The sequence below is a fragment of the Pithys albifrons genome, chromosome 9 (genome assembly GCF_047495875.1).
Source record: "Pithys albifrons albifrons isolate INPA30051 chromosome 9, PitAlb_v1, whole genome shotgun sequence".
Lineage (NCBI taxonomy): Eukaryota > Metazoa > Chordata > Aves > Passeriformes > Thamnophilidae > Pithys > Pithys albifrons.
Window position 1 is genome coordinate 12,666,739 of NC_092466.1, and position 26,956 is coordinate 12,693,694.

The 26,956-nt window shown below is 40.2% G+C and overlaps 1 protein-coding gene across 1 annotated transcript in view; it reads right to left on the bottom strand.

The window, feature by feature from the left end:
* SORCS3 (sortilin related VPS10 domain containing receptor 3) overlaps positions 1-26,956 on the bottom strand; it is a 279,510-nt gene that overhangs the window by 53,302 nt on the left and 199,252 nt on the right. The window contains exons 7-12 of the mRNA XM_071563732.1: positions 21,107-21,225; positions 8,448-8,537; positions 6,109-6,288; positions 4,181-4,327; positions 3,597-3,699; positions 48-124 (exon numbers count right to left, since the gene is read on the bottom strand). Of these exons, the coding sequence (XP_071419833.1) occupies positions 48-124; positions 3,597-3,699; positions 4,181-4,327; positions 6,109-6,288; positions 8,448-8,537; positions 21,107-21,225 (716 nt within the window). The remainder of the gene's footprint in view (positions 1-47; positions 125-3,596; positions 3,700-4,180; positions 4,328-6,108; positions 6,289-8,447; positions 8,538-21,106; positions 21,226-26,956) is intronic.

The following is a 26,956-nucleotide window of genomic DNA, read 5'->3' on the forward strand; positions in this document are numbered from 1 at the left end:
AAAAATAGCAAAAAGATCCATGCTTTCCTTTGCTCTGCAAAACATACCTGTCTCCAGGAGTTGCCACCATCAGAAGAGATGAACACGCCAGCATCAGTGTAGGAAAGCTCAGAGCCAATATTGCCTGCAGCACAAGTGTCAGACATTCTTGTAAGGATGAACACAGGACGGCATTTTTCCACAATACCAAAATTACTTGGCCTGACCACTCTTTTTGCTGATCTTGATTCTATTCTCATCTGAAAACACCACTATGGTCGGGTGGCAACATTCATTTATGAGGGCTGTGACATTTGAAAATTGACACTGGGAGAAACAGTACTATCAGCTTATCTTCCTAACATATCACCCATATCTGCAAGCCACTTGTTCTAGGCAAGGACCTACATACTCAAAAATCTGTGTATGAAACTCCATGCCCATTCCATACAAATGATCAGAACAGCAATAGTGGCCACTGTCCCTGGCTACCAGATATCTCATTCCATACACATTTCTCTCTGAATTTCCAGTCTTTGTGCTCTGGCTGATGAATTACACCTCTGTGATCTGCCAGTCTTTATCAAGGGCAAGGTAATTACCTGTCTGTCTGTTGTGTAGAGGAAAGCATCCAAAGGGAAGTTACTCACACTGCTGAGTGCAAAGGTGAAACACAGACCCCACTGAAGCCCCTGATTATGGGGCTGCAAAGTCTGCTCAAGATGCTGTCAAAATGCTCAAACACATAACTGATCTCAGACCCTGCAGTCAAATAAACAAAGTTTCTTACTAAGTTTATAAATGATTTGCAATGGATGAAGACTATGGGGTAACGAAATATAAGTTCCACTTGTAGCAAATCTTGTTTGTTTGGCTATGAACCATATCCAGGGGAAGAAATGGTTCACAGAATTAAGTTGTGTCAAATGACTTTGCAGCCATAGAGACCAGACTGAACAGCACTCTAGACAACACTGACTGTTCTCATTGACCTGTCCCAAATTGTGAGTTTGAACTTAATGGATACTTGATACAGTTCTCAATTTTAATCACCATATTGTGAACAAACACGTGACTTCTTTATTCAAAATCCACTAATTCTTTACCCAATGAACCACTCTCATAACTTCCAAGTGAGACTCTTTTTAAAGCAGGTGTAATTTTCACAGAAGAACTAATATTTTTTCTCCAAAAATAGCAAAGGGAGAGGTGTAACATCATCGAGAGCATAATCAAAATACACCAATGAAAATGTTAATTAAATTCCTGACATTTAATGCTGGGAAATGAGAAAATAAAACCCAGATGCAAGTTGATGCTCTCCTGTCATCATCATGGAATCCAACTAGCCACATTGTTGTGCCAATGCTGTTCCAAAAAATTTCTGACTCCGGAAGGCAGCAAAACTCAAGAAAGTTGCTTTTATCAGCACTCAGGATGTAGGACATGTCACACTGTCCATCTGCTTAATTTTATTCCTTGACATCAGCAAGAGTGACCAGCTGCTTTAGATGAAGCCTCATTTGGGCATGCCTGATATGGGCAACCACACAGAAGGTCAGTCTAGTGGGACATCCAGGTTCATGAGAATAAAGCAACTATGTCAGTTCAAAGGTCTTTTTAGCCCAGTGTCTTATCATAAGCTGAAGTCCTCAAGAATTAGAAACTGATTTAAAGGGAGAAGTGTAAGTTTTGTGTCGTCATATTTTAGATACCAAAATGGAAACCCCAACTTTTCAAGTAGGGATTTTCAGATTGAAGCAAGAAAAGGGAGTAAAAAACCAAGATTTTTTTGCTTCTTTCTGTCCTTCAGTGCAAACATGTTGAATTTTTCCTTAATTCTCTCCATCTACTTTTTTTCAGCTACATGGATTTGAACCCCACAAAATGTAACTAACTCCCAAGCAAGTCAAGAGGATTTAACTGCTATACAATTAGATATTAAAAAATAATTCTTCCATTTGCAAGAATCTAAATTCTATCCTATATCAAGTCCCAATTTCCAATCATTGCTAGAAATGTCCCGTTCAAATCAAGTATGACACAGAGTGTTTGAGCAGCCAGTGCCTGTGAGAATAAATTGAAAGGCTTATTCTTGAACATATTCACCAACTCAGTGAGATATTCCTATTGTTGTGGAACTGGTTAGTGGAAAACAGATGTGTAAATTCCCAACAGGTTAAGCTTTTTAATGTACAAAGCAGCAAGGCAGAAATTATATTCTGCCTTTTAAAGGTTAATTGTTAGACTTGGAAAGCATTCATCCCATGCACTGGCAGTTTGAAAAGAATCTAATTTACTAACAATTTAGATTAATGCCTAGAATCTCACTGCCCTGCTGCTTCTATTTGCTTCCTAAAAGGTTAAAAAAAAAAGCCTCTGCAATTACAGCATCATGAGTGGGGTTTATTCCTAAGCATCCATCTAGCAAGTGCAACCTGCCAGCAGTGATGACTCCACTTGGCTATGCATAGGGAGATCTGGAGGTTTAAACCAAATTATCTCACTCCATTTGGCCTGGATCAGTGAACTGGAAATCACATGGTGTTTCCTTTGTTGAGATATAAATGTCATGAAGGGAACCTATCTCTCAGGTTCTGCCTTAGTCTGGCAGATACATGGGAGCACAGAAGGACATGAGAATGAAAATGGTTGGAAGAAATAGTGTAAATTCATACAGGCAATATGCTAACATGACACACTTGCAAGCCATTGCTAGGCTGAACAGGACAAAGGAGATAAACTGAGCCTTAGAAAGAACAGTTAAGCTACTTGGACATATTTGAGCATATGTAGGAGCCTCTCTGAAACGACAGAACAGCCTACGTAGTTCAAGCTTTCAATAGCAACAGGCATTCAGAAAGCACTTTCTGGGCCCACCAGTTCCCATACAGCTGCACAAGTTCTGAGTGTGGTTGGTAGCCCCATCCATGCTTATTACACTATATGCTGTGTGCAAGTATGGCCTGGCACGGTTCTCAGGTTAATTACATTGGGTCAGCCATTGCCACCATGAGGCATTGTAGCAGGTTACCAGTCAAACAGCATGACCTGCCACAGCACAATTCTGCAGAACAGCCCCAGTAGCAGTGGCTCATGCAGTGCTGATGAAATCCTGCTAGTCTTGGAGCAACAGAGTCTAAAGTAGGTGCTATGCATAGAACAGGCATTCATGATGCCCAGGCTTCACCTGACAGACTTCATGACAACTCTTTGCTTGCTGCTCAAAAGGTGGGACATATTTATACCTCCTTGGAGTGTAGCCCTAGGAACTATACTCATTCATGGCAACTCCAGCAAACAGGTAGACATGTAAATCAGTGGTTGTAACAATGTTAAGTAAGAGCACTAAGTGATGATAGTTAGTAAGGGTCCCTTGAAAATGTGGGCTTAGATCTGCATATGGGATATTGCAAAGGAATAAACAAAGGCATTACCTTTTTTGAACTCGGGGTCATATGCCTTCTTCTAGCACATAATAAATGGGAGTTAAAGTGAATTAGCTCAGCACTTGCTGAAACAGAGCTGAAAGCTTTTACGCCAACAGGGAACATCTGATATACTCTCAGGGTCCCAGTGAGGTATGGTTGAGTCGTGAGAAGCACTTATGTTCTTACCTGTGGCCACCAGCAGCCCAGGAACTGTCTCCTTGCTGGAAATGCTTCCTGAAGTATAGGGATTCTCTGAGAGCTGCAGACGCAAGTGCAGTGAACAAAAGGGCTGTTGACAGAAAACAAACAAAAGGCAGAAGCTTTGATATGCAACAAGTTAAATGTCAGAGCGACCTTTGGTGACTGCACACAGATGCTCTGAAAATGACCCTTCTGCTCTTACCACTGTTACAAATAGCAGCATATGTTCATTTGCAAGATAAGTACCATAAAAGTAGATGAGAACAAGAGAATCAGGAACTCTGCACTTCAAGCAAGCATGTCTGCATCTGTTTTATCCAACAATCCGATCTGGAGCACTTTTCCCAGAAACTTTCTTATTGTGATTTGAGTCCCATTAAAAACACTAAGGAAGATGGTCAAAATTTTCACTCAAAAGCTATGAAGTAACAGATAAAGAAATCTATTTAATTCATTGAACACCCAGCAAGTCAACAGAAAAAAACACTGGTAGAGTTTTGTTAATCTAGTGACTAAAATAAGCAGCTCTGAAGAAGTCAGTTGTGCTTTGAAAAAGATCTGCCACTCACCAGCTGGCAAAGTACGGGATCCCCTCTTAGATCAGTGTCTGGTGCCTGCAGCAAACGCCAATCTCTGCCCTTGTTGTAGGTAATGAAAGTCTTGATTTGGTCATCTATCTTCCTGTTAGCCAGGAATATGCCTTTGATCCCTGCTACCTAGGAAAAATGGAGAGAGATGAAAAAATACATCGGAAGAAGAGGCCAAAAGCAATGTCATCTGACCACTCCCATGAGTGAAAGGTCTGTAAAAAAGCTATGAAGTCATTTCAATCCAGCCTTAGAAGACTGTGAATGGCATTCAATGTACATCTTAATGATGGCTGCAAAGCTGAAAGGCTTCATGTGGTCTCTCTCTCTGGAAGAATAAGACAATGATGTTCACAGAACAAATCCCTAGGAAACAGCCCACTTTAGGATTTCCTTGAGAGCTTGCAGATCAGCTGATGATAGACTTGAAGGTACAGCATGCAGCATGTCACACATGAGCTCTGTGTGCTTGAGGGTGGGGTCTGTCCCACTGCCTCCACAGATTACCAAAACATGGGAGACAGCAGGTCATATCGGAAGCAGTGTGGGATCTTTGTGTATAAAAGAAAAGAAAAATCAACACAAAAGATGGAAATCCTGAATATGCTGGAACACTGATGTTTTGCAAACTTGATTTCTTCACTTTCCTTCCACTCTGAAATTCTGACAAAATCAACCCAGTTGTTTCAAATGTTTTGATTTTGGCCAGTGGAACCCATTACAGCAGAATATGGTCCTGTCAAAACACCCCCAAGAAGATTTTGTGTTGACTCTGTTGCACAGCTGTGAGACAGGAAGAAGAAACTTGATGCAAATCTGCAACTTCCTGGCAACAGCCAGTATGCAAATCCTTCTATTCTAAAGCCCCCAGAATGATACTACTCTTTAAATGACCCTGTGAAAATCTGTATTGGCATTTAACAGTAAAAAGTCTATTATATACCACTGGGGAATGCAGAGTTTGCCTAGAAATGGAAAACAACGCATGTTTATTATAACTGGTTCATCACAGCAAAGAAATATACTTTTTCAGAGTCAGAAAAATATACTTAACAAGGTGAAAATACAATATAAACCCTGTCCTTCCTACTGATGTATGTGTGATTTGTGAGTGTTCCCTCATTGACTTAAACTACCTGTATTTTTATTAAAAAATTGTTGACGTTGTTAAATGAGAATTATTCTGGCTGAAATAAATAATTGTGTAGTCTTAACTTCTACATGTAACTGCAAAAAACATTTCTCCATGTAACAGTCAGCCTGAAACCATTACTACTAGTATTACTGAATAGTTTGCTGCTGAGAGAGCATTGAGTCCTGAATCTCAGCAGATCTTGCATCCAACAGATAATGACACCCCAAAACCCGAATGCTCTGCAGAAAACAGGAACCAGAGGAGCTACTCTGAATGGACTGCTGTTGGCCAGGACTGACAGGTCTGGCAGAAGAATGAGAACAGAAGATAATTTGAGGTGGAAGCTATCCATCTGTCTTCTCTGGGCAAATGGCACCTACAAACTTTTGCTGAGAGTTCACAAACTGTTCAGTGCTCATAAACATGGAATCCAGACTCCCTGGCTGCAAGCAGGTGTCTCTAGATATCCAAGGGGAAAAATAGTATTTTGAGTCCTTGTACAGATATCTACACTACTATGAGAGGGATAATGGTTTTGCCTTTTGGGAAATGACACATAGCTAACCAGTCATTGACTTGAAAGCCACCAGTTGTCACACCTATAGCAGAATGCACTGCATCTATTCCCACATGAGTCAACTCAGCATCAAATCCAGTAAAAGCCTTAGGGCTGATCCCAAAACAAATGGAGATCCTGGGAGGTTGGTAAGAGATTTACACTTGCTTGAACTAGCAAGCAGTTGCTGTTCTTTGCAGGGTGACCTTTACTACATACCTCATAAAGGTCAATGACGATATTCCCCTCTAGACCTCGACTGCTTTTCACATTTTCCAAGGCTAGGGTGAAGTAGACCCCTCGGGTGTCCGAGATATACAGGTTATATGTATCATTCTGGTTCCATTCTTGAACAGCTGCAAAGACCTGATTCTCATCTGTGCTGATAATATGCATGTCCTGTTAAAGAAGACAAAAGGCCTGTTACTGAGGATCTCAGTATTTCTTTGCCCTTCAGGACATGTAGTAATTACCATGAATTATGAAAGAATGGAGATGTAGCATGAATTATAGGTATGTTAAACAACTTTCTGTTAGAGCAAGCCAATAAATTACCACCATTGTGACTTTTCTGCATTTCATTTTTTTAATGATCACCAGCTGGGCAAAGGGTTTTTGCTTTTTTCATTTTTGGTACCTTCAAGGAATTTCATCCAGTTTCATTTTTTATTTATCAATTTGAAAGCCAGTTTTATCACTCATGGAAGATTCACAGCATTGGAGCCTGAGTCCTCATAGTTGCTAAGCACAGTGAAGTACCAGGCTAAAAGCAGTGATAATTTCCATTCACATGCTGAACTAACAGGCTTGTGCTTCCAGCTGGTACAGGGATGGTTTAAAAACACTGGAAGTTCACATTTACTTGGAGGTGAGGTATAGGGGTCAGTTTGAGCTACTGCTGATAGTGAATTTTAATAACACAGTTTTCTATTGAGAGTTTCTCTGAGATCAATTACCCACTACATATAGCTATCAAATAATCCACCCAGTAACCTTTGTTGGATTCCTGCTACTGACCAAGATACAAAAAGTCCAGCAAGGGTTTCTCCATTTAGTTTTAATATCAAATTGATTTTATGGTGCATTTTCTGAGTATTATTTTAAAAAAGTTTCATGGAAAATATCTTCACAGTGGTGATGATCATTGAAGCACTTCATTCTTGCTACCATTGTTTAACAAACTGACACAGGTTCAGCTAGAAGCAAAATGACTGTGGCTATGTGAGACACCATTTATCTATTTGTATCTATTTAAACTTTCCCCAGGGTGCCAAGAGGCCTTCATTAATTCCTTGCACTGTTTCTGCATCAAGAAACCATAATTCTGGAACTCTCCCAAAGGATGGAGTGACCTGATTTTGGGGAAGAATATCTGGGGGAAGATCAGTTCAATACTCTCATCCTGCCTAGGAGGCAACTTATTCTTTTGTGTGAGGTATCTAGATGAAAAGTTGGGATTGACTAGATGGGGCTATTTCTAATAGACCTAACATAGCCTATCAGCATGGGATGATGAGAAAAACCATTTAAGGGCCTAATTCTATCCCAGTGAGTGCAACCAGCGGGAGATTTGCCATTTCCCTCTATGAAGGAAGACTAAATCAGGAAGTTTGTTCTAGCCCAGCAGCTATAATTCCTTAAAGATTAAGTAGGTACCCAACCTATTCCAAGAGTGTGAAAATAGAGCAAAACACCCAATGAGTTCAATCTGTTTTGACCAGTTGCAGAGGAAATATTGCATTACCCTAGTGCCAGCCTCACATATGTACAACTCCAACAGAGTTCATTAATCTACATCTGACAGCATAGACATTACTGTACAGCAAAAATATTCTGGTGACTAAGGGCAGCATAAACAAGCCTTCTTTACATGCCTAGAAGACTATTCCATGACACTTAATTTAAAAGCACTTTGCATTTTTAAATTATAAAAATATCCCTGATTTTATACCATGCACCAATTCTAAACCAGGGCCACCAAAAAAAAATCTGTATTATAACAGGCCAACCCGTGACAACATCAGTCAATAAAGCAGTACAATCAAAGGGCATTCATTCCCTCTATCCACCTGATCTTTTAATGAGGGACAGCTTTCCAGGCCAGTCCATAAGGTGGGACTATAAATAATGTTTTTCTCCTGAAAAATGGCAGCAAGGTTTCCAAAAGTTGGTGCATAGTCAGACAGTCTGGATCCCACACCACCACTATGGAATAACAAAAAAGAAATTGCATCTGTGCCATGCATCTGTGCCACTGTGGACTGTGATAAACCCAGTGGGAAGAAGTTGATGACCACAATATTTTTGATACAGGCAAGGATACCCTTGGCCTCTTGGACACTTGAGCACACACACACTGGCTCATGTTCAGACGCTGTCAACCAGCACGCCCAGATACCTTTCCACTGTGCTACTTTCCAGCCACACTCCCCCAGGCTGGTAGTGCTGCATGGGGTTGTTGTAGTCAAAGTGCAGGGTTCAGCACTTTGTTTTATTGAACCTCCTATATTTGGGCCCCCAAGATATTACATGTCTGTGTTCATAAATCATGGACTCACCTTAGGAAGAGAGTATTTGGGTAATTTAATCTGTGCAAAAGGCTCCCGTCTGTATGACACATAGTAAGTTGCTCTTCCACCAGTTGTCACCTGTGGAAAACCAAAGTCAGTGATGACTCTTCTGAGACACTCTATGCTGCCACCTCTAAGAGCATTTAACAACCTTTCAGATACCTTTTCTATGACATGCATAGCCATCCCTAAAAGCATCTGTGTAACTCCAAAGAAATCCAAGATTTGAGAGGGCTGGAGAATTATTTTTTTAAGAGGTACTATTGAACTTTCCATTTTGCCTCTCGTGCTTCAAATCCAGTGTGATTTTAACACCTCAGGAAAAAAGGGAATAGTGGATATAAAGTTTAAGGTCCTGAATGAGGAGGAGGATGATCTGGTTTCATCACATGGTTCCAGCTCAACTACCTTGGGCAAGTAATTTAAAGTCTCTGTGCTTCTGTCCTTCTCCTGTAAGTAGGAGATAATCCCTCTTTTCTCTGCTTCTTCTCAGTCTTGTCTGCACTGTAAGTCCCCTGGAGCCAAGATTGTCTTCTAACAACCTGTTACAGTGACTAACAGCAGAGATCCACAGTAGCACCATTTAATGCAAACAGTAAATGTGCGCTTGGAAAGCTGGAGCTAATCTTTTAGATGCCCTTTGTCATTATAAAACTGGTTTCTCTGAAGTCATACTGTATCTGAAAGAGGATATGGGGAGGAACTGATAGACATCCAAATCTGCATTTTTATGGACTGAATGAATCGTATACGCTATGCATAAATGCCATGCATCAATGAGATTTAGCCCTGATAATTTGTAAAATATGGGATTTTAAACCTGTCACTAGTCACTTACTCTTGCTGTAGGTGCTCTTTCTGGCACCATTTCAGGCCTGGCTACAAGAAGGCTTACATCAGTGAATTTCCTATATTCGGCTGGTTTGGCAGTCTTGCAAGTCTTAAGATAAAACAATGCACAAAGCACTTCTCTATTATATGGAATGTAATTCGTTGGCTTCTTAAGTTTCCAATAAAGCTAACATAAAGGTCCTCAGAATCTCTCCTAGATATACTTCCTTTATCTGACAGTGATATTTCAGAATGAGCTTACGTGGAATATTGTTACACCATCAGTTGTATTCTCAGCAATATCACCTCCAGATAGTGACTTTCTTGCCTAGAGAAGCTGTCACTGGAAGGACACGATATTACTGCTCATGAAATTTGATCCCTAATCAACTCAAGATAATGGTTTTTCACTGACAGTTTGAAGAACTTGAAAGAAAGGAAAGTTTAGAAATAGGACAGGCTTCTACACTAAGACTTCCCCTTTTGATTTTTTTTCCCCATTTTTACTTGTAATGTTATTGTAACTGCATTTAGCCTTCCCAAGGCAAAAATACATCCACTATTATAGCACAAACCACATAATAAGGCCACAAGAATGACCCATATCACAGCAAATAAACTCTACACAGATAACATATAGCAAAAGACATGGGTAAACGCAAACAAGAAAATCTAAAGTATGACTGTGGTATGACCACAGACCCAAAATAGCCAGTGACAAAAACCAGAAGAGAACAGAAATCATGTTCATGAGAGATTCTCATTTCAGGTAAAGTGCACTGTGGATTGGCACAGTAGTTAGGATTTCAGGGTCCTGCTCTCCAGCTGTAAGGATCATAAGATCATAGAATGGTTTGGGTTGGAAGAGGCCTTAAAGACCATCTAGTTCCAACCTCCTGCCATGGTCAGGGACATCTTTCACCAGATCACTTTGCTAAAGTTTAGGGTGGTATAAAAAAAAAAGTACTTCACACAGAAGGTGGTTGATCACTGGAACAGACTCCCCAGGGAAGTGGTCAAAGCACCAAGCCTGACAGAGTTCAAGAAGCATTTAGACAATGCTCAAGGGCACATGGTGTGATTCTTGGGGAAGCCTGCACAGGAGTTGGACTTAGATGATCCCTGTGGTCCTTTCCAAGTCAGGATATTGTACGGTTCCATGAAAGCCCCACCAAACCTGGCCTAAAACACTTCCAAGGATGGGACATCCACAGCTTCTCTGGGCAACTAGTTCTAGTGCCTCAACGCTCTAATAGTAAAGAAATTCCTCCTTGTATCTAATCTAAACCTATGCTCTTTCAGTTCAAAGCCATTCTCCCTTGCCCTATCAACTTATTTCCTTGTAGAAGTCCCTCTCCATGTCTCTTGTAACCCCTTCCTTTAGATACTGGAAGGTTCCCCAAGGTCTCTCAATGCCTTCTCTTCTCCAAGCTGAAAAGGCTGTTAACACTGTTAAGCGTTATTTTTGAAGGATATCTTTCCCATCTAATACCACCACATCAAAATCAGTTTTCACAGGAGAGAACAGACTATGTCATTGACTCATGCTGAGTCCAACTCAAAGGCAAAAAATCATGTTTTCTGTAATTTTATTTCTCTCAGTTCTACAAGTATTGCTCGCAGAATCCCACAATTCTAGGTCATATTGTTTCAGTAACACAGGGAATATTTAAATATCCCCTCTTCTCTCATTATTTCTAACCTTCAGTGGAAAACTCAAACTCTCAAATGATATAACTTTCTCACATGAACTCATTTTACCCCACTCATAATTTCAGCACTACATTATTATTTTTAGAGGAGTCCAGATAGTACTGAATGTGTCCAGTGACTACTTGGTAAGGACCGTGGGTTCAATATCCACCTCTTCTGATGGGCTGAGATGTGATCTTTAATTGTATTTAAGATGCAGACCTGAATATTTACATACTTTGTAAATGTTGTGATGACCAATTTAGATTGGGAACAGTCCAACAATCTTCTAGTTAATGCAACGAACAGAGTGGCAAAAATATCAAGGGGTGATCAGATTCCCCTTTCAGTGCCAAAACGGGATCTAATACAAGTCTGTCACACTCAAAAGGTTTTACACATTTTTTTCTGGCTTTATCCCACTACAAACTGGCACCTGGAGGGTTTTTGTTTGGATTTATTGCTTGTCTGTCTGCTTTTTAATGCAGAAAGGTAGGATTAAAACACAGTTGAAGTTCACTATCTATTAGTTAAACTCCCTTTCAAACCTGTACCTGGACTAGGTCACCTTGACAATGGTTTAGAAATAAAAATCTTTGTGGTCTGTGGTCTTTCTCAGCCAGTTAATATGAAGCCACCCACAATTCTATTGGCAGGAATTATGTGAAGCTTTTCCCAGCCAGGTTTTCATCTTTCTATGATTTACATGCACGGTTATAACAGTTCCAAAAAATGATTAAGCCTTCAATAAAGTTTTGGCAAGCACTGTGGAAGAGAATGAATTTTGGAAGGTCCAACTTAATTTATTTTGATGAACTTTTCCTATAAGCAAACTCTCCAACACTGTAAATCCCAGAGATTATGGTGTTTTGCCCTACAATGCCTCCTTTCAGTTCACATTTGATGAATGTCACCCAATTATTTGCTGTGAGCTCATCTGTCATGCTCAGTTTAGAATTAGCTGGGTTTGTCTTTTTCCCGCTCCATTGCTAATGACTGGGTCATTAATCTGTTTTTCTGGATTTTCACTTTATGTGTTTAATTGGGCTTATGGTCAGTGGAAATGATTCCTATGGACAAGTGTGTTTGTTATCAAACACATCTGTCTTCCCTAAACTTTGTTCTTTTTTCCTCTCTCCACTCATGATCTACTACTTTTCTTTAATACTCCCACATTTTGTATCAAGACAAATGTCTTATCTAATTTATATGACCTGACACTTAAGAACAGAAACATGAGAAATTTCCCTTTAAAAGCTCTGAAAATTTCAGTATATTGGCTCATTCCCTTCCCTGACCTGTAATGAGAAAGAGTGCATGAAACATAGAAGAAAACAAATATGTTCACAAGACTGCAGAAAATTATAAAAAACACGCTCATGGAATATAGTGATCTTCATAATATCTCTGGCATGTCTAGAAACACACTAAGCCATTTCTCATGTTAATGATTGAATATTTTTCCTTAAGGTTAGGTTTTGTTTCCTTTTTTCCTCTAGACCAAAGTTATTCTTAAGCAAAAAAAAACCCCACATGTCATGTAAAAAAGTTTGGAAAGTAAAAAGAATTAATTAAGAAGTCCCAAAATGTAATGATGCCCTAGATGATATCAGGAACTGTACACCACAGTGTACCAGGCTTCATTCTCACCTTCCTAACCAATGCTGAGACTCATAATTTCCAGTGTTAGGCAGGTATTGATGTAACAAACACAGAACTACCAAATCTCAGAAATGGCCCCAGGCTAAGCAGGATCCCATCTGCCTTCTGCTGCTCAAAAAACTTTTGGAAAAGTGAGCTGAAAGCTCTCAGAACTGTATTTTAAACTTCTGTTGATAGCAAGTAGTTAATAGTATATAGTTGATGTAATTTTCAACAAATACCTGACATGTTCTCTGAGGTGATTTCCTCTGCTTGTAGAGTTTCCTACTTCCAGTAACATAAAATGGGTTGGCAGAAGTCAAAAGTCCAGAAACACTCTATCAGTACTGTAACAGCATCCTGAATCTGTTTTCCAGTTCCATAAGGAGCCCTGGTATTCTCTTCACTGCTTTAACTTTCTCCTTCTTGTGGGCATAAAATCCCTTGAATCAAATTGTAGATTAAAGCATGGAGGAACAATAACAAGTTCAGCAGAGAGGCTGCTCCATTTACACCCTTAGTGAGGGATTTTGGGGTTCTTCAGAGCCAGCAACTGCCTAAGCCTTGCACAGGTTTGCCAGTGTGAGGATTGAAAAGTTTTTCCTCCTTTACTAAGCCTAACCAAAATGACAATCAAGAGATTCAGAAGGTAAGAACATATCTACATGAGCCTACTGTAATGTTCCTCCTTCTTTATTATCCACCACACCCAGGAAAAGGCATCATCTTCCAGATACTTCTGTATAGTGAGGTTCTACACTGCCCCAGCATAAATCCCATCATGAATTCTCTCCCCGTGGCTTTCATTAATATCACACCTTCTGCAGAGTCATTATAGCAATATGCAATTACCCGAGTGTGCTGCAGGGACTCACAGATCAGTGTTTCCGTGCGCAAAGCACCTTCAAGCTGCCAGGTTTGCTTGTTTGAAAACATGCCACTTTCCAGAGCATCAGACCCATCAGAGAAAATTTGCTAAGACAAAGGAACATTTATTATACTGGTCCAGTCCCTGTTCACATCCCTCTCCCCTCAGAGTTATGAGGACACAGCTATAGCACAGAGTAATCGAGTGAAAACATTCCATTCATTTAAAAGCAACTCCTGTAGAAAATGTGCACAGTTACACCAAAACATGAGCCACACCAGAGCTGCAGATGCACATTACCCACACAGAAAACAGCTTAAGAGAGGAGCATAACTGTACACATCAAATCTCCTTTTGAAGGTTTTCAGAGGGAACATATGACTTTGCCAAGGTAACACTTTACATCTTCAGCTGAAAAATCAGACAATGTGAGAGGAGGGGAAAGGGTAATAAAAGGCAGTACAGCACAAAAAGCCCTAGAAAGAAAATCAATATAAATAAATAAAGGAAAATGTTAATAATTTTTTATCAACAGATATTTAGGTTCAAGTTCCAAATCTAGTATTTGGCACAGAAAAGTTGAAACTATGCTAGAAATGGATGAAAAGCACCCAGCAGTGATAGGAAAGTAGCTAACAACTTAGTGCCTGTCTTGCTTTAAGAAGAGCTTTTAACTAGCACGTGGGATGCACTTTCTTTCATCTGTATGGATTAATTTTCCCCACTGGAGTGCTGTCCAGCATTTTAAAAAGGGGCAAGAAGAGATCAGCTGTAGCAGGCATTATTCACCAGTAAAACAGGTGTAATCATGTTCATCATTTAAACGTCTTCATCCTATTAGTTTCATAATAAGCTTTTAATGATTCCTTCAATAAAAGACTCAAAACCCAACCCCTACAAGCTGGAGAGTGCTTCATTGTCCCGCCAAACCGTTTTCACTACCATCGATTGCAAAGATAAAAATCAATCGTAGCTAAGCAGGGTGAAGTTAAAAATAAATTGCATGGATTGATTCCTGTTAAGACCTTTGGCTTCTAGTTAATGGAGGAAAAAATGGAGGAAAGAAATTTATATTTGAACATGGGGTATTTAGTTTCTATGAAAATAAAGAGAAGGCTCTATACTGGGAAATCAAAGTTTAATTTCTCCCCTCCTGTCTTGTTTCATTGCAGAGAAATTTCACATTAATTTTAAAAAAAAATCCTTTCTTTATTCCTGGGGAAATATGCCACTTATTTAAGTTATTAAGTTGATACCTTGAGAAGTCAGCAATCTTTATGAATTGGCATAATCTGAGCTGTGGCTGCTGGTTGAAATCTACCCACCTGATAACTGACTTCATTTCAGCAAATATTCTCATTTAGCCTAGCCTTAAATACCCAATAAACTTGAAACATACACACAGATGTCATACTAAACATAACTACTTCTGATTTTTCCTAAACAACCACAGTTACAACCAACAGTAGTATTAAACTACTTCTCTGAGCTGAGGTTAGTCACATATATAACTTATAGAATCAGGAAAATTTTTTTTCCCTCCTCTATAAACCTGGAAGAGAAATGTTTCCCCAACCCCCAATTCTAATATTATAAAAAATAAATATTCTTCTTTTTAGTGAGGCTGGGAGAAAAAAAAAAAAAGCTATCATAAATATATCCACTTTGATAAAAACAGGATTTGATTCAGCTAAGAAGAAAGCCTATAAATGCCATTTTGCATCAAATTACTTCAGCTGAAATTTTTGGACACACTCTGATAGACTCCAGGCATCCAAAAAAGGAACTATTATCCACAGGTTTATAAGAATCTATCAGTGACTGTGGGTGAATACTAAGCACATGTTTTAAGGAGACTTTCTAATGCAAAAGAAGACAGAACTGGTTCACCAACTTCTGGCAGAAGTGTTTGCTCCTCTGAGCCAGAGCAACTATTCAGATGTGCACTGTGAGACTCCCACTCAGCCGCACCACACAACATCTGGTGAAATTCTGGGTCTGCTCGTTCTCACTTCTAAACCCAAAATTACTTCAAAAGGTGCAGAAGAGCCAGATAAATGATCAGTGTGAAAGAAGAGCTTTTTTACTTAACTTTTCACTTTCCAAATGTAATTTCTACAATTCCTACAAGAACTGCAGCTGCTTCTACACTGTTGAATGTGTAACATGGGCAACACCACAGACCCCATCATAATCAGGAAGACTATAAACCATAGCCAAGACTCTCTCTTTCTTCCAAGCTCACTCCACACTCCTTTCTTCCTTTATCACATCAACTTCAAAATCAAGGGCCACCAACAGAGCAACTTAGCTTTTTGGACATGGGACTATTATATATCCCAGGACAACCTGACCTGTAGGACTCTCCAGTCAAGAGAAAGCTGCGCAGTTCCCACAGTTGCCAGGAGACTGAATCACAAATGAAATGGCATAGAAAGCAACCAAGAAAGCTTCCCAGATGTAGCAGCACTTTGATAAATTCTGCCATGGGAATGGAAAGGGCAAGGGACACCTGTGTTCTACTCTCCAAAGGAAAAGTGAGAAGGGATTGCCTCTCAAAATGCCTCTCTTGTTAATGGTGCAAAACACCATTTAAAGTGGAAATGGAGCAGGGTCTGAAGCAAAAGGTCAGTCTTTTCAACCAAAGTTTGCAGGTATCATTCCTCATCCTTACGAGGTAAGACCACCAGTCAAAGACAGATCTCAGAGTGTTCATCTACAAAAGGATTTGTTCAGTCTGCATCACCCCCAAATTCAAACCAGGTATCAGGTTCTTAATCTCAGAGAAGTCTTCTAGACCAAATAGCTTTGTCACTGCCATGGACAGTGCTGAAAGTCTGAGCTACAATTCAGATCAACTTCAGCTGCGCTCTGTTGGGATAGCAGAGTCTGCATTATCACGGAGAAAAATAAAGACATAAAAAACAACCAAGACAGGTATTGATCACCCATCCACACATCTCTGCACTGACTTACAGCCAGCTCAAATCAAAAAGGCCAAAGTTACCCTGAGGGTCTCCAAGCGCTGACAGAGACAGAAGCTTAGGAGAGGAATGGGGACAGTGATAACTGCATGCTGAACTAGACTGGTATGATTTCTGGGAGAAAAGCCACACACTGAAGTGTTTACACAACACAGCAAGATTAATAGAGGGATATAAATGTATTTATGAGACCTACATCAACAGCTGGGGGGAAAAAAAGAACAATTTTCAGAGACCAAATCCTTACTCAAGTCCTTTAGGATCTTGTGAGTATGCTCAAAATCTTATCTGCCGCTTTTCTAATTTCATCAATTCCAATCTTATTAAAAGTAGTGCCACTCCCTGGAACCATTGGCTCACATCCTTAGGCCACCAGGGCTATAACAGCAGTAGTGCCAGCAGTCCTCATGTCACACATTCTGAAGAGTTTCATCACTGTTATTGTCCCTCTCCTGATACCCAGGGTATGAAAATACGGTCCTTACATGGGTCTGCACCAGTGCATTGGGAGTTTCGTGCATTGGGAGTGTCATGCATTGGGAGTGTCATGCATTGGGAGTGTCATCCATCCCTCTAGCAACCAGGCTAGTCCAACCTGGGACTCCAGCCATCCAGCAGAAACACTGAGCTAATGCACCTGAGAGAGTTTGCACACAACCTTTGGGTAACTGGGAACACCTACTTTAACTAAGCAATAATTAGCTCCCTAGGCAGCCATAGGTCTGCCCACAAGAAGGTTGCTTTCTGCAGAAACCACTGTTCCAGAGAAAAGCTGATTCCCAGAGAATGTGTTCCCCTATTCATACTCTTGGGAGTTCTCAGACCAAAACAAGTAAGTGACACTATACTGGGACTTTTTTGGTCCAGACTCTCCTCACTCCCTGCAATAAGTGGTGATATTTGCTCATGCTTTCTTGCATTTTTCAGTGGAAAATTTTCATCTGTTGGCAAGGAAAGATACACAGATCATTCCCAATCTTCTCTTTTGTCTTTAAAGAACTAAGTAGCATTGATGTTATTTGTTTACTTACAGAAAAACAAAAAAGTTTTCTCCAAGCAATGCTTTGTGTCTCAAAATAGAAGTTCTTGAAAATAAACTCTATTTTCATTAAAGCCTATGGCATTTTCGACTCTTTACAGCAACCTGAGCAACTCCATTAGAAACCTTGTTACAAGACTTGTTTCCCCAGATTTCCCTCTGTGGTTTATTTTTTACCATGTAAATTCTCCAAAGTATCAATACTCTAGAGTCATACATAAACCAAGAGTATCCCTGATCCCTGTGTCTTATAATGTAGGCTTTGCACCTGAGAATACTATAGCAGTTCTGGTAATTGTAAGGAAATCAGATCTTTTAGGCAGTTGCAGGCTATGTCTGCATATAAGTTTAGAAAGTGACACTTTCTCAGTAGCAAGTACTCAAAATTTTCTCACAAATAAATTACCTGTTTTCCAAATTGTATGAATTTTAAGTATTAAAAGGAAGGCAGGATTTTCTCTTAGTGTAGCAATTTATGCAGCATTATCCAATCCAATCTTAGTGATGTGCTAGGCATCCTTAAATAACTATTGATCAATCAAATAGAAAGTCAATCAATAAATTCTCAGTGAACACCTACTGTTTTATTCATGAGGATTCTTCCTACTCTCTCGTAGTAGCTATTTCTTTCTTCCTTCCACATTACCTTTTACATCTTTCCTCATGGGCTATGTTTTTTGTCTCTTTTGCCTGGTAACCAGCCCCAGTCTTTTCAAACTCTCTTCATTGACAAGATATTTTCAAGCATAGGATCATTCTCATTTTCTTTCTTTGTACTATAATTCTGCAAGATCCTCTCAGAAGTGCTACACAACAGGAATCATTGATTTATAAAGGTATTATAACATTTTCTGTATTCTTCTTTCCCCTATCCATTATGCATAGTAATATCACATTTGCTTCGAGTGCACAGTTACACAGGTTAATGCTTCCCAGGAATATCACACTACAGACCTGTTCATCAACTTGATTAGAATGGATATTCATGAGTAAATAACTGTATGCAGATAATCTAAAACATTGATATCAATAGCTGGGATTTATCTTCCCTAATTTTAGCTGTCAAAAATTTAGGGGTCTTCTCTAAGCTATACTTAGGTTCCTTCCAATATTAATGAGAAAGACATATTCAAAGAGAGACCTGTCTCATCTTTAAATAGGTGAAATAGGAGAAGATAAATTGCCCCTGAAGGTTTTGATCTCTCCACTCACTTTGGAGGAAAACTGACTATGGATTTAGACTAAAAATTTGATGGTTTAATGACAAAATTTAAAAGAAACAAGTTCCTTTCTCCCCTTCAAGACATTAGTTCTGATTTTTTCCAGCACAGAAAGATCAGAACTCATGCACCAATCCTTTGTGCAGCTATTAAACCTCTCTAGGTTCTTAACATTTAATTTGATATTTATTTATTCATCTCTGCCTAACATTTGAAATTCTAAAGACCTGGCTCCCATACTTCTGTCCAAGATTATCCACACTGAACAATATGCATGAGGCATTGCATACAGAGTCACTCTGACACATCCCATAATAGGCAGCTACATCACACAGCCTGTGAGACTAATACATCCAGGACATATCAGCACTGCTACATATGTACCGAACAAACAGTCTGCATAGTGCATTGACTCCACACTGGAAATGGTGGATTTAACACACCTCCAGCTCAGAGAGGTGTGCGCCATGAATCTGAAGCGTCTTCATGTTACTCAAGTACCACATGGACTCAATCAATGCCCAGTTTCTGCAGCCACTTACAACAGGCTGCTGGACAGCCAGAAACCCTGCCAGTGGGTACCAAAAAGTAGGAAAGGGGTAGACAACCTGTGAATAGAGAGTCTCCTGCCCAAAGCAGCAGAAATATGATGTGTGTATACTTAATAGTTTTTAAAAGTGGAGGGATGTGATTTTCAATTCAAACACCCATTAGGCTACAATAAAACATTGCTAAGAATAGTCAAGGCACTAGAATATTACATATATTTATGTATACACACACATGCACAATTTTTTTTTTAACTTGAAGTATGTAGCAGCTATTAGCTTGAGTTGCTCACTGCTAATTTGAGGCAGAGGAGCACACACATACCAGGCCATGTCCTCACTGAGATCAAGATTCTAAACAGAGGAGCACTGTTTTAACACAGCTGAGAGCTGAAGAATGAAAAATGTCTATAAGGCATCACTGTAGCCCTAAAGAACTGGATGTTCCATAACACCCTCAGCCACAAACATAAACCACCAGATTAAGAGAGTGACTCTAAAATACTTCTTGGAGAGTAGAGCATTTATCGATTGGAAAGCCATTGCCTCCAGTCAAATCATGACTTACTGAGTTGAAAAACCACATTCACAGTGATTTCTAGCAGCAGTCTCCCCCATGATGCCAAAGCAAGCAGTAGCAGTCTGGGTTTCATGGGGCATTGAGGGCAACTGTGGGTCCCATTACAGCAGGTCATCTCCAGAGCAGCAGACACCCTTACTCGCAGAGGTCTGTCAGTGTTTCTCAGGTGTATGCAGTTTTCATACTGCAGTCCTTCCAGGCCATAGGGATCCAGTCCTCCACCTAATCCCAGCATAGAATTATCACCCTTCCTATTTACACTCTCATTTACAAGAAAATCTCAAAATAAACAATAAAACTTTAATAATTTGGATACAGTCAACAAAAATGTTCCCCCAAGAAAGTAAAATAGGAGCTTAATGTAACCCAGTCTTGCTCAAAAAGGGAAGCATATGTCATTTTTTGTACCACCTGAATCAAAGCTCCACCTCATCTCATTTCTTTCCCCCTGCTTCAGTTTTGGTGACAAGCAGTTAACAACATCCTGTCTGTAATTCCTGTGTCTCCTGAGCTTCCTACAATCTGGAATCACTGCAGCCTGGCTCCCAGTTTTCATCCAAATGGTACATCTTCAGGAAATGTTCTTCCATACTGTACTACTCATTCTTAGCCTTCCACAGAACAGGGAGAGATGGCACTGTTCCATCCAGCCCTTGTATTCTCAAAAAATTTCCAAAACTAGGTTCTTGTTCAATTTCTCTCACTTTCTCTTCATCTTCAAAATCGTCACCAACTAGCTGACAAAATTACAGCCATCTTTCACTTTGAAGTTGCCCTATAACACCTTTTTTTTAAAAATCTTTCTGTTTTTACCTCCTACTACAAATTGTTGTTCATTCCATTAGCATTATTTGACTGTCAAATCAGCGTAAACCTTTCCAGTTGTTAAAATAATCACTCACGCCTTTCCTTTGTTCTCCTCTGTTCTCTCCAATTCATCAATAGTTTCTTTGTATTTTACAAATAGCCATAACAATAGTAAGTTAGAGCTTCTGTGAAATCCACAGACCCTTGATGAACAAACTTTAAAAATACATCAGATTCACCATAACACAAGTGACGAGCAGAGAGATCACATGTTTTGCCCCAGAATGCACAGCCAATCTATAGCGGACAGGAATAGACTTCTAGCTTTACAACTTGCGGTCCCATGTGCTTGTCCTAAGAATATGTTTCCTCTCTTGCACAGAAAAACTACCTTGTGCAGGCAGAATTCATGTCACATTTGGATCAAGTCAACGCACCTGGATGAAGATATATTCATCTTGAACAACAAGGGAGCTGACATCAATGGACCGTGAAAACGGCCCACTCCTTTTGGTCTCTGAGCACTCTTGGATCCGACAGGTCAAATAGTGGGTGCCTGTAATGGAAGAATATGTACACATGAGAAATGCCCAGGTAGGAGCCAGTTGTCTGACAACGTCAGCAGCCACTCAAAAAAGGTCTCTGAAGAGAAGTCTCAACCTTAGCTCCAACTATATAGATGCTATTTCATGATCTGTCTCCAGCCTTTTACACTGTAACTGCTCTCTGAAGTCAGGAATTCATCACACTTGAACATTCACCATTCTCTTTCCCATTTTGAAGTTCAAACCATAAATGGAGGGTACCAATCATAAATGCATCAGAAAGCTGCTACTGAGATTATATGGAGTAGAAGAAGGTTTCAGAAGCCATTCAGGCAGCATTTACCAATTTAAATACTTGTGGGGAATTATATCACTGCCCTCCCTCTTAAATACCCTTGCCTTTGATGACTGGTTTTAACTGTGCTAGTAACACACAAAAAGAAAAAAGGTCCAAACCAAAACTGTTAAGTCTAGCTTATTTTGATGTGAAAATAACAAACATCTCCCAAAATTAAATCTTTATAGTCAACATAGGCTAAGTATGAAAATGCCTTGAACGTGACATAGCATGACTAGCTGCAGACACCCAACAGTAGTTGCAAGAACCATCAAATGCTTCTATCTAGAGAGAAGATGATAATAGCATCATAGTGATGAGATTTTGTCAGGCCTTGGCATTGCTTGAGAAGAGGATCAGGACTGGGAGAAGAGCATGAAGACAACAGAAGGCAAAGGCAGACACACAGAAAGTTGCTCAGTTGACAAAGAGATGTGCTCATCTCCAGCAAGTTGGCAGGGGTTATATGGGATTAAGCATTGTTTCACTCAGGCTAAGAAAGGACCTCATGGAACAGAACAATGAAGGCACTGTGTCTCTGGATGTATGCAGTATAAATATGCCCTCTACTTTTCAACTGCTCTTCTGAAAACTGTAAATTAGGGAGAAAATGAAAATACTACTAAGATGACAGCTGCAGTGATAAAAGGGTCATATCTTTTACACTGCGGCACTTCTGCAGGTTTCCTGGATTCAAGTGCTTGTTTGCTTTTCTTAAAAAGGTGAGGACAGGCCATCAATGAAGAAAACAGCAAGTATATAAAAGCTGGGGTGAGCCTGGTGAGGTGTTTTTAGTTCACAACAGAACCTTTTAACACAGATCTTGTACAATTGATCCCAATAAGATAAAAGAGAAATTTAAAGGGACAGTAACTTGCTTAGCAAAGCTGCTTACAGGATTCTCCTTCCCCAAAAAACCTGCTATTGTCCTTCATCTGTGTCCTTCCTGTGACAACAAAATGTGGTTCAGTGGAAAGCTCTGGGAGGTATGACTGAAATCCTGACACTCAGCTAACTGCCTTCCCAGATTCTAAGACAAGATTCACAGACTGTAGTTTTCTCTTTCATAGCCTTGTCTCATCAACACTCTTAGGAATGCAAAAAGAATGCAAGTCAGAGGCATTAATAATGATAACAATACTTTTTAAAATATATTGTCTAAAAAAGTCACAAACTGCAACCAAGCTTTAATCAAATAAAGGTTCATGTCCAACCGCTCAGTGGCTGAAGGCCAATGTTTAAAGGCTGCAGACCTTGGTTTTGGGTTGAGGCACTGAGGATTCCAGGTTAATAAGAGCTACATGGCTGACTTAGAGCAGTCGCATGGGTCTGGGGCCGTAATAAAATTGTGGTCCCACTGAGGACACTACAACAGCATAAAATGTTGCTGGTGCCAGCTCAGAGTACCTGGAAATAATTAAAGCGTATGGTGAAAAGTATCTGACCTAGAGACAGTGCCAAATAACCAAAAGATCATAGTTGTGTTTTCTCCCAGCATAAAATACCAGCAACAGTAGAAGTCACACTTTCAGATGGCATAAATTAAGCTTCTTCATCGACTGAATATATAAATACACATGTGGTCTAAAGCTGGTATTTAGCGCCTCAACATGGAATGTCAGACAACTGTGCGGTGGATAAAAGCAACTTCTCAGAAAACAAAAGGGTCTTATATGTTGCCATGCTACCCAAAGAGATCATCAGACGTAACTTGTTCTTTGAAGTAGCTCTAAAATTAGGCAGAACAAGGAGAGGTCAGAAGATGTATTTTTAGAAGCTCATTCCCTCCAGTGTGTTCTCCCACAGAGTCGCCTGGATATTCTTATCCTTCCAAAAAGGGGATAATTTGCTGCTGCTGAGTGACAGAATGGGAAGAGGAAGACAAACCTGTCACAAATAAACGTAGATAAATCACAAGTGTTGACATGACAACGAGCTTCCTGCCTGTTGGGAAGTGTGTCATTTTGAGTGTGTTACACCAGCAAGCAAATAAACTCTAAGAATGACACCTGATTAATAATCACAAGAAGATGGTGGTAGAGAAGGGTGGTAGCTCACTACCCATTTTCAATTTAGGCTCTTGCTTTATTTATTTTCATATATTTTACAAGATAAGGTCTATGAAAAAAAAAAACCAAACCCACAGACAAAAAATTATCTTCAAACTTATCTGCTTCAGATTGCCAAAAAAGTTCAAGTCTTGCTTTTTTTCTAGCTGTCCCAAAGAAAATGAAAAGTAATTCCCTTTAAAACGTTAAAAAATCAGGTAAAACAATACGACAGCAACCAGTTCAGTTGCCATTTGTGTGCAACTCAAAGTGTGGAACAATCCCAAGCCCCTGCTCAAGCTTCTTAAAGGGTATGATCCCTTCCTGAGGTATGGTCCCATTCACAGAGAATATCTTCCCTTAGCTAGAAAGTACAGGGTCCCTCAACAAAAATCTCAGTTGAGAAAGAAGAGGACATCCTGAGTTCCAGGCTGTTATCTTCCTCTCCTTCAAAAGGAGGTAATTTTTCACTGCTCTTTTGCACAGCCACGAGGAAAAGGGCATTTACCCAGAGGGGCAGGTGGCATGAACCCAAGCCATGGCTCTAGAGCCTTTGCTTACCTTGCACTGGGAGGTGTATGTCTTAAGGGAGGCTTCTGTCTGGGGATTATTTCCAATATACATATTGCCCCATGCAACATCAAAATTAAAGGATTTGGATTGTTTGGGTGTTGTTTTGTTTCTTTGGGGGGTTTATTATCTTACACTGCAAAAGGAATTGAGAAGAGCTCTCTACTTTCCAGAGAGCATCAAAAACTTCTCATGCTTATAAACCCAACATTCAGCTACTTTCTCAGCTCATCTGTGAATGAGGCAATATGGACATCAAGAAGCCTGGAGCGTTTGCTGCAGCTCAAATTCCAGCATCCACACCACCACACAAACCCTTCCCACCTCCTTTAGGATTAGGGAATGGCTTTCGCAGATGTGCAGCCATTTTCCAGTTGAGGAGCTTGAACCACCTCCTCGTTGCTGTTTAACATAGTCTCCCATCTTGAGAATTCGGAGCATATTTTTACCCTTTTAGAAGTGATAAAACTGAAACAATTTCTTGAAATTCCAAGTGATAAACTGGTGAGATAAGCCAAGCTACTAAGTCTTCTCTTTGCCTGCCAGCCATGCCAGCTTTGGCAGGAAGCACAAGAGGCTCTCTCTGCTGGGAACCACCCAAAGATGTGGGCCCCTGAAAGGAGACAGTGAAGCAGTCAAAGCTGTCACTGTGCTGAAGGCTGCAAAGAGCAGAACTGTTTGCAGGTAACAGTAACTTACAGACATGGGAGACCAAGTCCTGCTGCTTCTTGGTAGTGTTAATAAGACAGTTGAAAGCAGGGATGGCTGGTCAGCATGGCTAAGAGGGAGAAGGGCAGCTGATGGAAACAAGCAGGTTGGCTCAGGTCTTGGTTCGAGGCAATACTCTAAAATCAGAAACTGCCAGTGAAGGTTTCCATGAGGGAGAAAAAACTCACTGGCCTCAACAATTCTTCCCCCAAAAGATAAGAGTATCTAGAAATGTAGACAGGATTGTAAATTACTCTCCAGGAATTAGTTACCCTGTTTTATCTTTCTGATTAGCTTTTATCCCCCTTTCTTTCCTTTAATTCAAATCCTGTTTATTGCACCCTATCTGTAAGGGGAGAGATCAGCTCACTGAACATCAGAAAGTTTAATATGCTGGAATGCTGGCGGGTGCTTGTGCCAGTGTATTCATAGTTGTTCCCTTGCATCCAACCCTGTCCTTGCTGCTGCCTATTACAGCCAGGCAGAAGGTACAATGCCCAAGGCTCCTACATGTTTTTATAATTTAAAAATGCAAGCCTCGATTATTATTCTGCTACAATAGCTCTGCCAAGATGTTGAAAAAATGTGAAAAATTTCATCTGCTACAAAAGGCAGGAACAGCTTGAGATAAGATATGCACTGGAATTGTCACTATCTTGCAAATATTTAAGGACATTAGACATTGGGGAAGATGTTTTTTTCAGACTCTACCATTCCTAATGATCAGACAGACAAAACCATGAGGCAAGGGATCTTGAAGGACAGACACCAAGAGACTTCCACCTCCCAGCTCAATGAGTTTATTGATAGCCCTGACTGATTTCTGGATGAACAAGACTCTGGCATGCCCCACCACCTGTTCCCAGCTCCAGAACATATTTTATTCTCCAGTGTATGAACTGGTATTAGAGAAGTTCTTTGCTATTAGGTAGGTTCTTGACTCCCATTACTGCTAAAAGAAAAAAATAATAATTAAAATTTTTTCAAGTTCAGGAGTTAATCCCAAACACCACTTCCCCTCCTCCCCACTACATTTTCTCTTCACCTTTTTTTTTTTTTAATGAATAGCATAGGGGAAACAGAAGAGGAAAGAAAAATGTCCCATCTAGAAAAATCATGTGTTTCTCAAGTAGTCAGTGACACTGAAGACATGGAATCTTCTCCCTAAATTGAACTGAGCAATGGGAATACTTAAATCCATGTCTGTTAATGCACCAAATGAGCGACTGAGCCACCAGGCTGACCTAAGAGGCATTAAGGAAGCCTACCCTTTCTTCTCTGCACTACTGAGGAAAACTTTCATCAGAAACTTTCTGATGTAGAGGAAATAACTACAGGGGCCCATGTTCCATCAGGCTGAAGTGCCTCAGCCATTTCACTGAGCACATGAAGGTCCAATTTGGTTACAGAACCAACTGGGAGGGAAGTTCAGCCTCCCACTCCTAAGCACACAGGAGCTGTACCATTTCACACCAGCTGAGGCTATAGCTGTGAGGCAGCTGCTGCTTTGTAACACAAACTGCTATCGTTTTAAGCCTTAAGAACTCTAATTAGAGCAACACAGTTCTTTTGTGCTTTGCTTGGCTCGGAGAGGAGTCATTTCGGTGCTGTCCCCCAGTGGTACATGCCAGCAGAGCCAGCTCAGCCCGCTGGGTCTCCCCTGTGCCTGCTGGGACGATGCCTTGCAATGGGGCTCCTTTGCTGACACTGCTGGTTATGTCCGACTTTCAGTGAAACTCTCAACACCATTAACTGCCAGCTTCAAAATGCTGAATTTATATAAAAGAAAACAAAACCAAAGAGCAAACCCCTGAGCAAACAAGACCTGAAGGAAGACAGCTGTTTGCAAACTGGGGATACATCTTTAAACAAAGCATTTACATCCTTGAGACATCCAATATTTGAATAGCTGGGTGAGAAAGTTTAAACTTAGTTTGAAAACAGACTCCATCTGCAGGTTTTTTACTTAGTTTGCTTGTTTGGGTTTTTTTTACTTGCTTTTGACCACTTCTCCCAGCATCCCTGCAACAGCACACACAGCAGCAAAGGCACTGAAGTTGCCTCTCTACCTTGTCCACC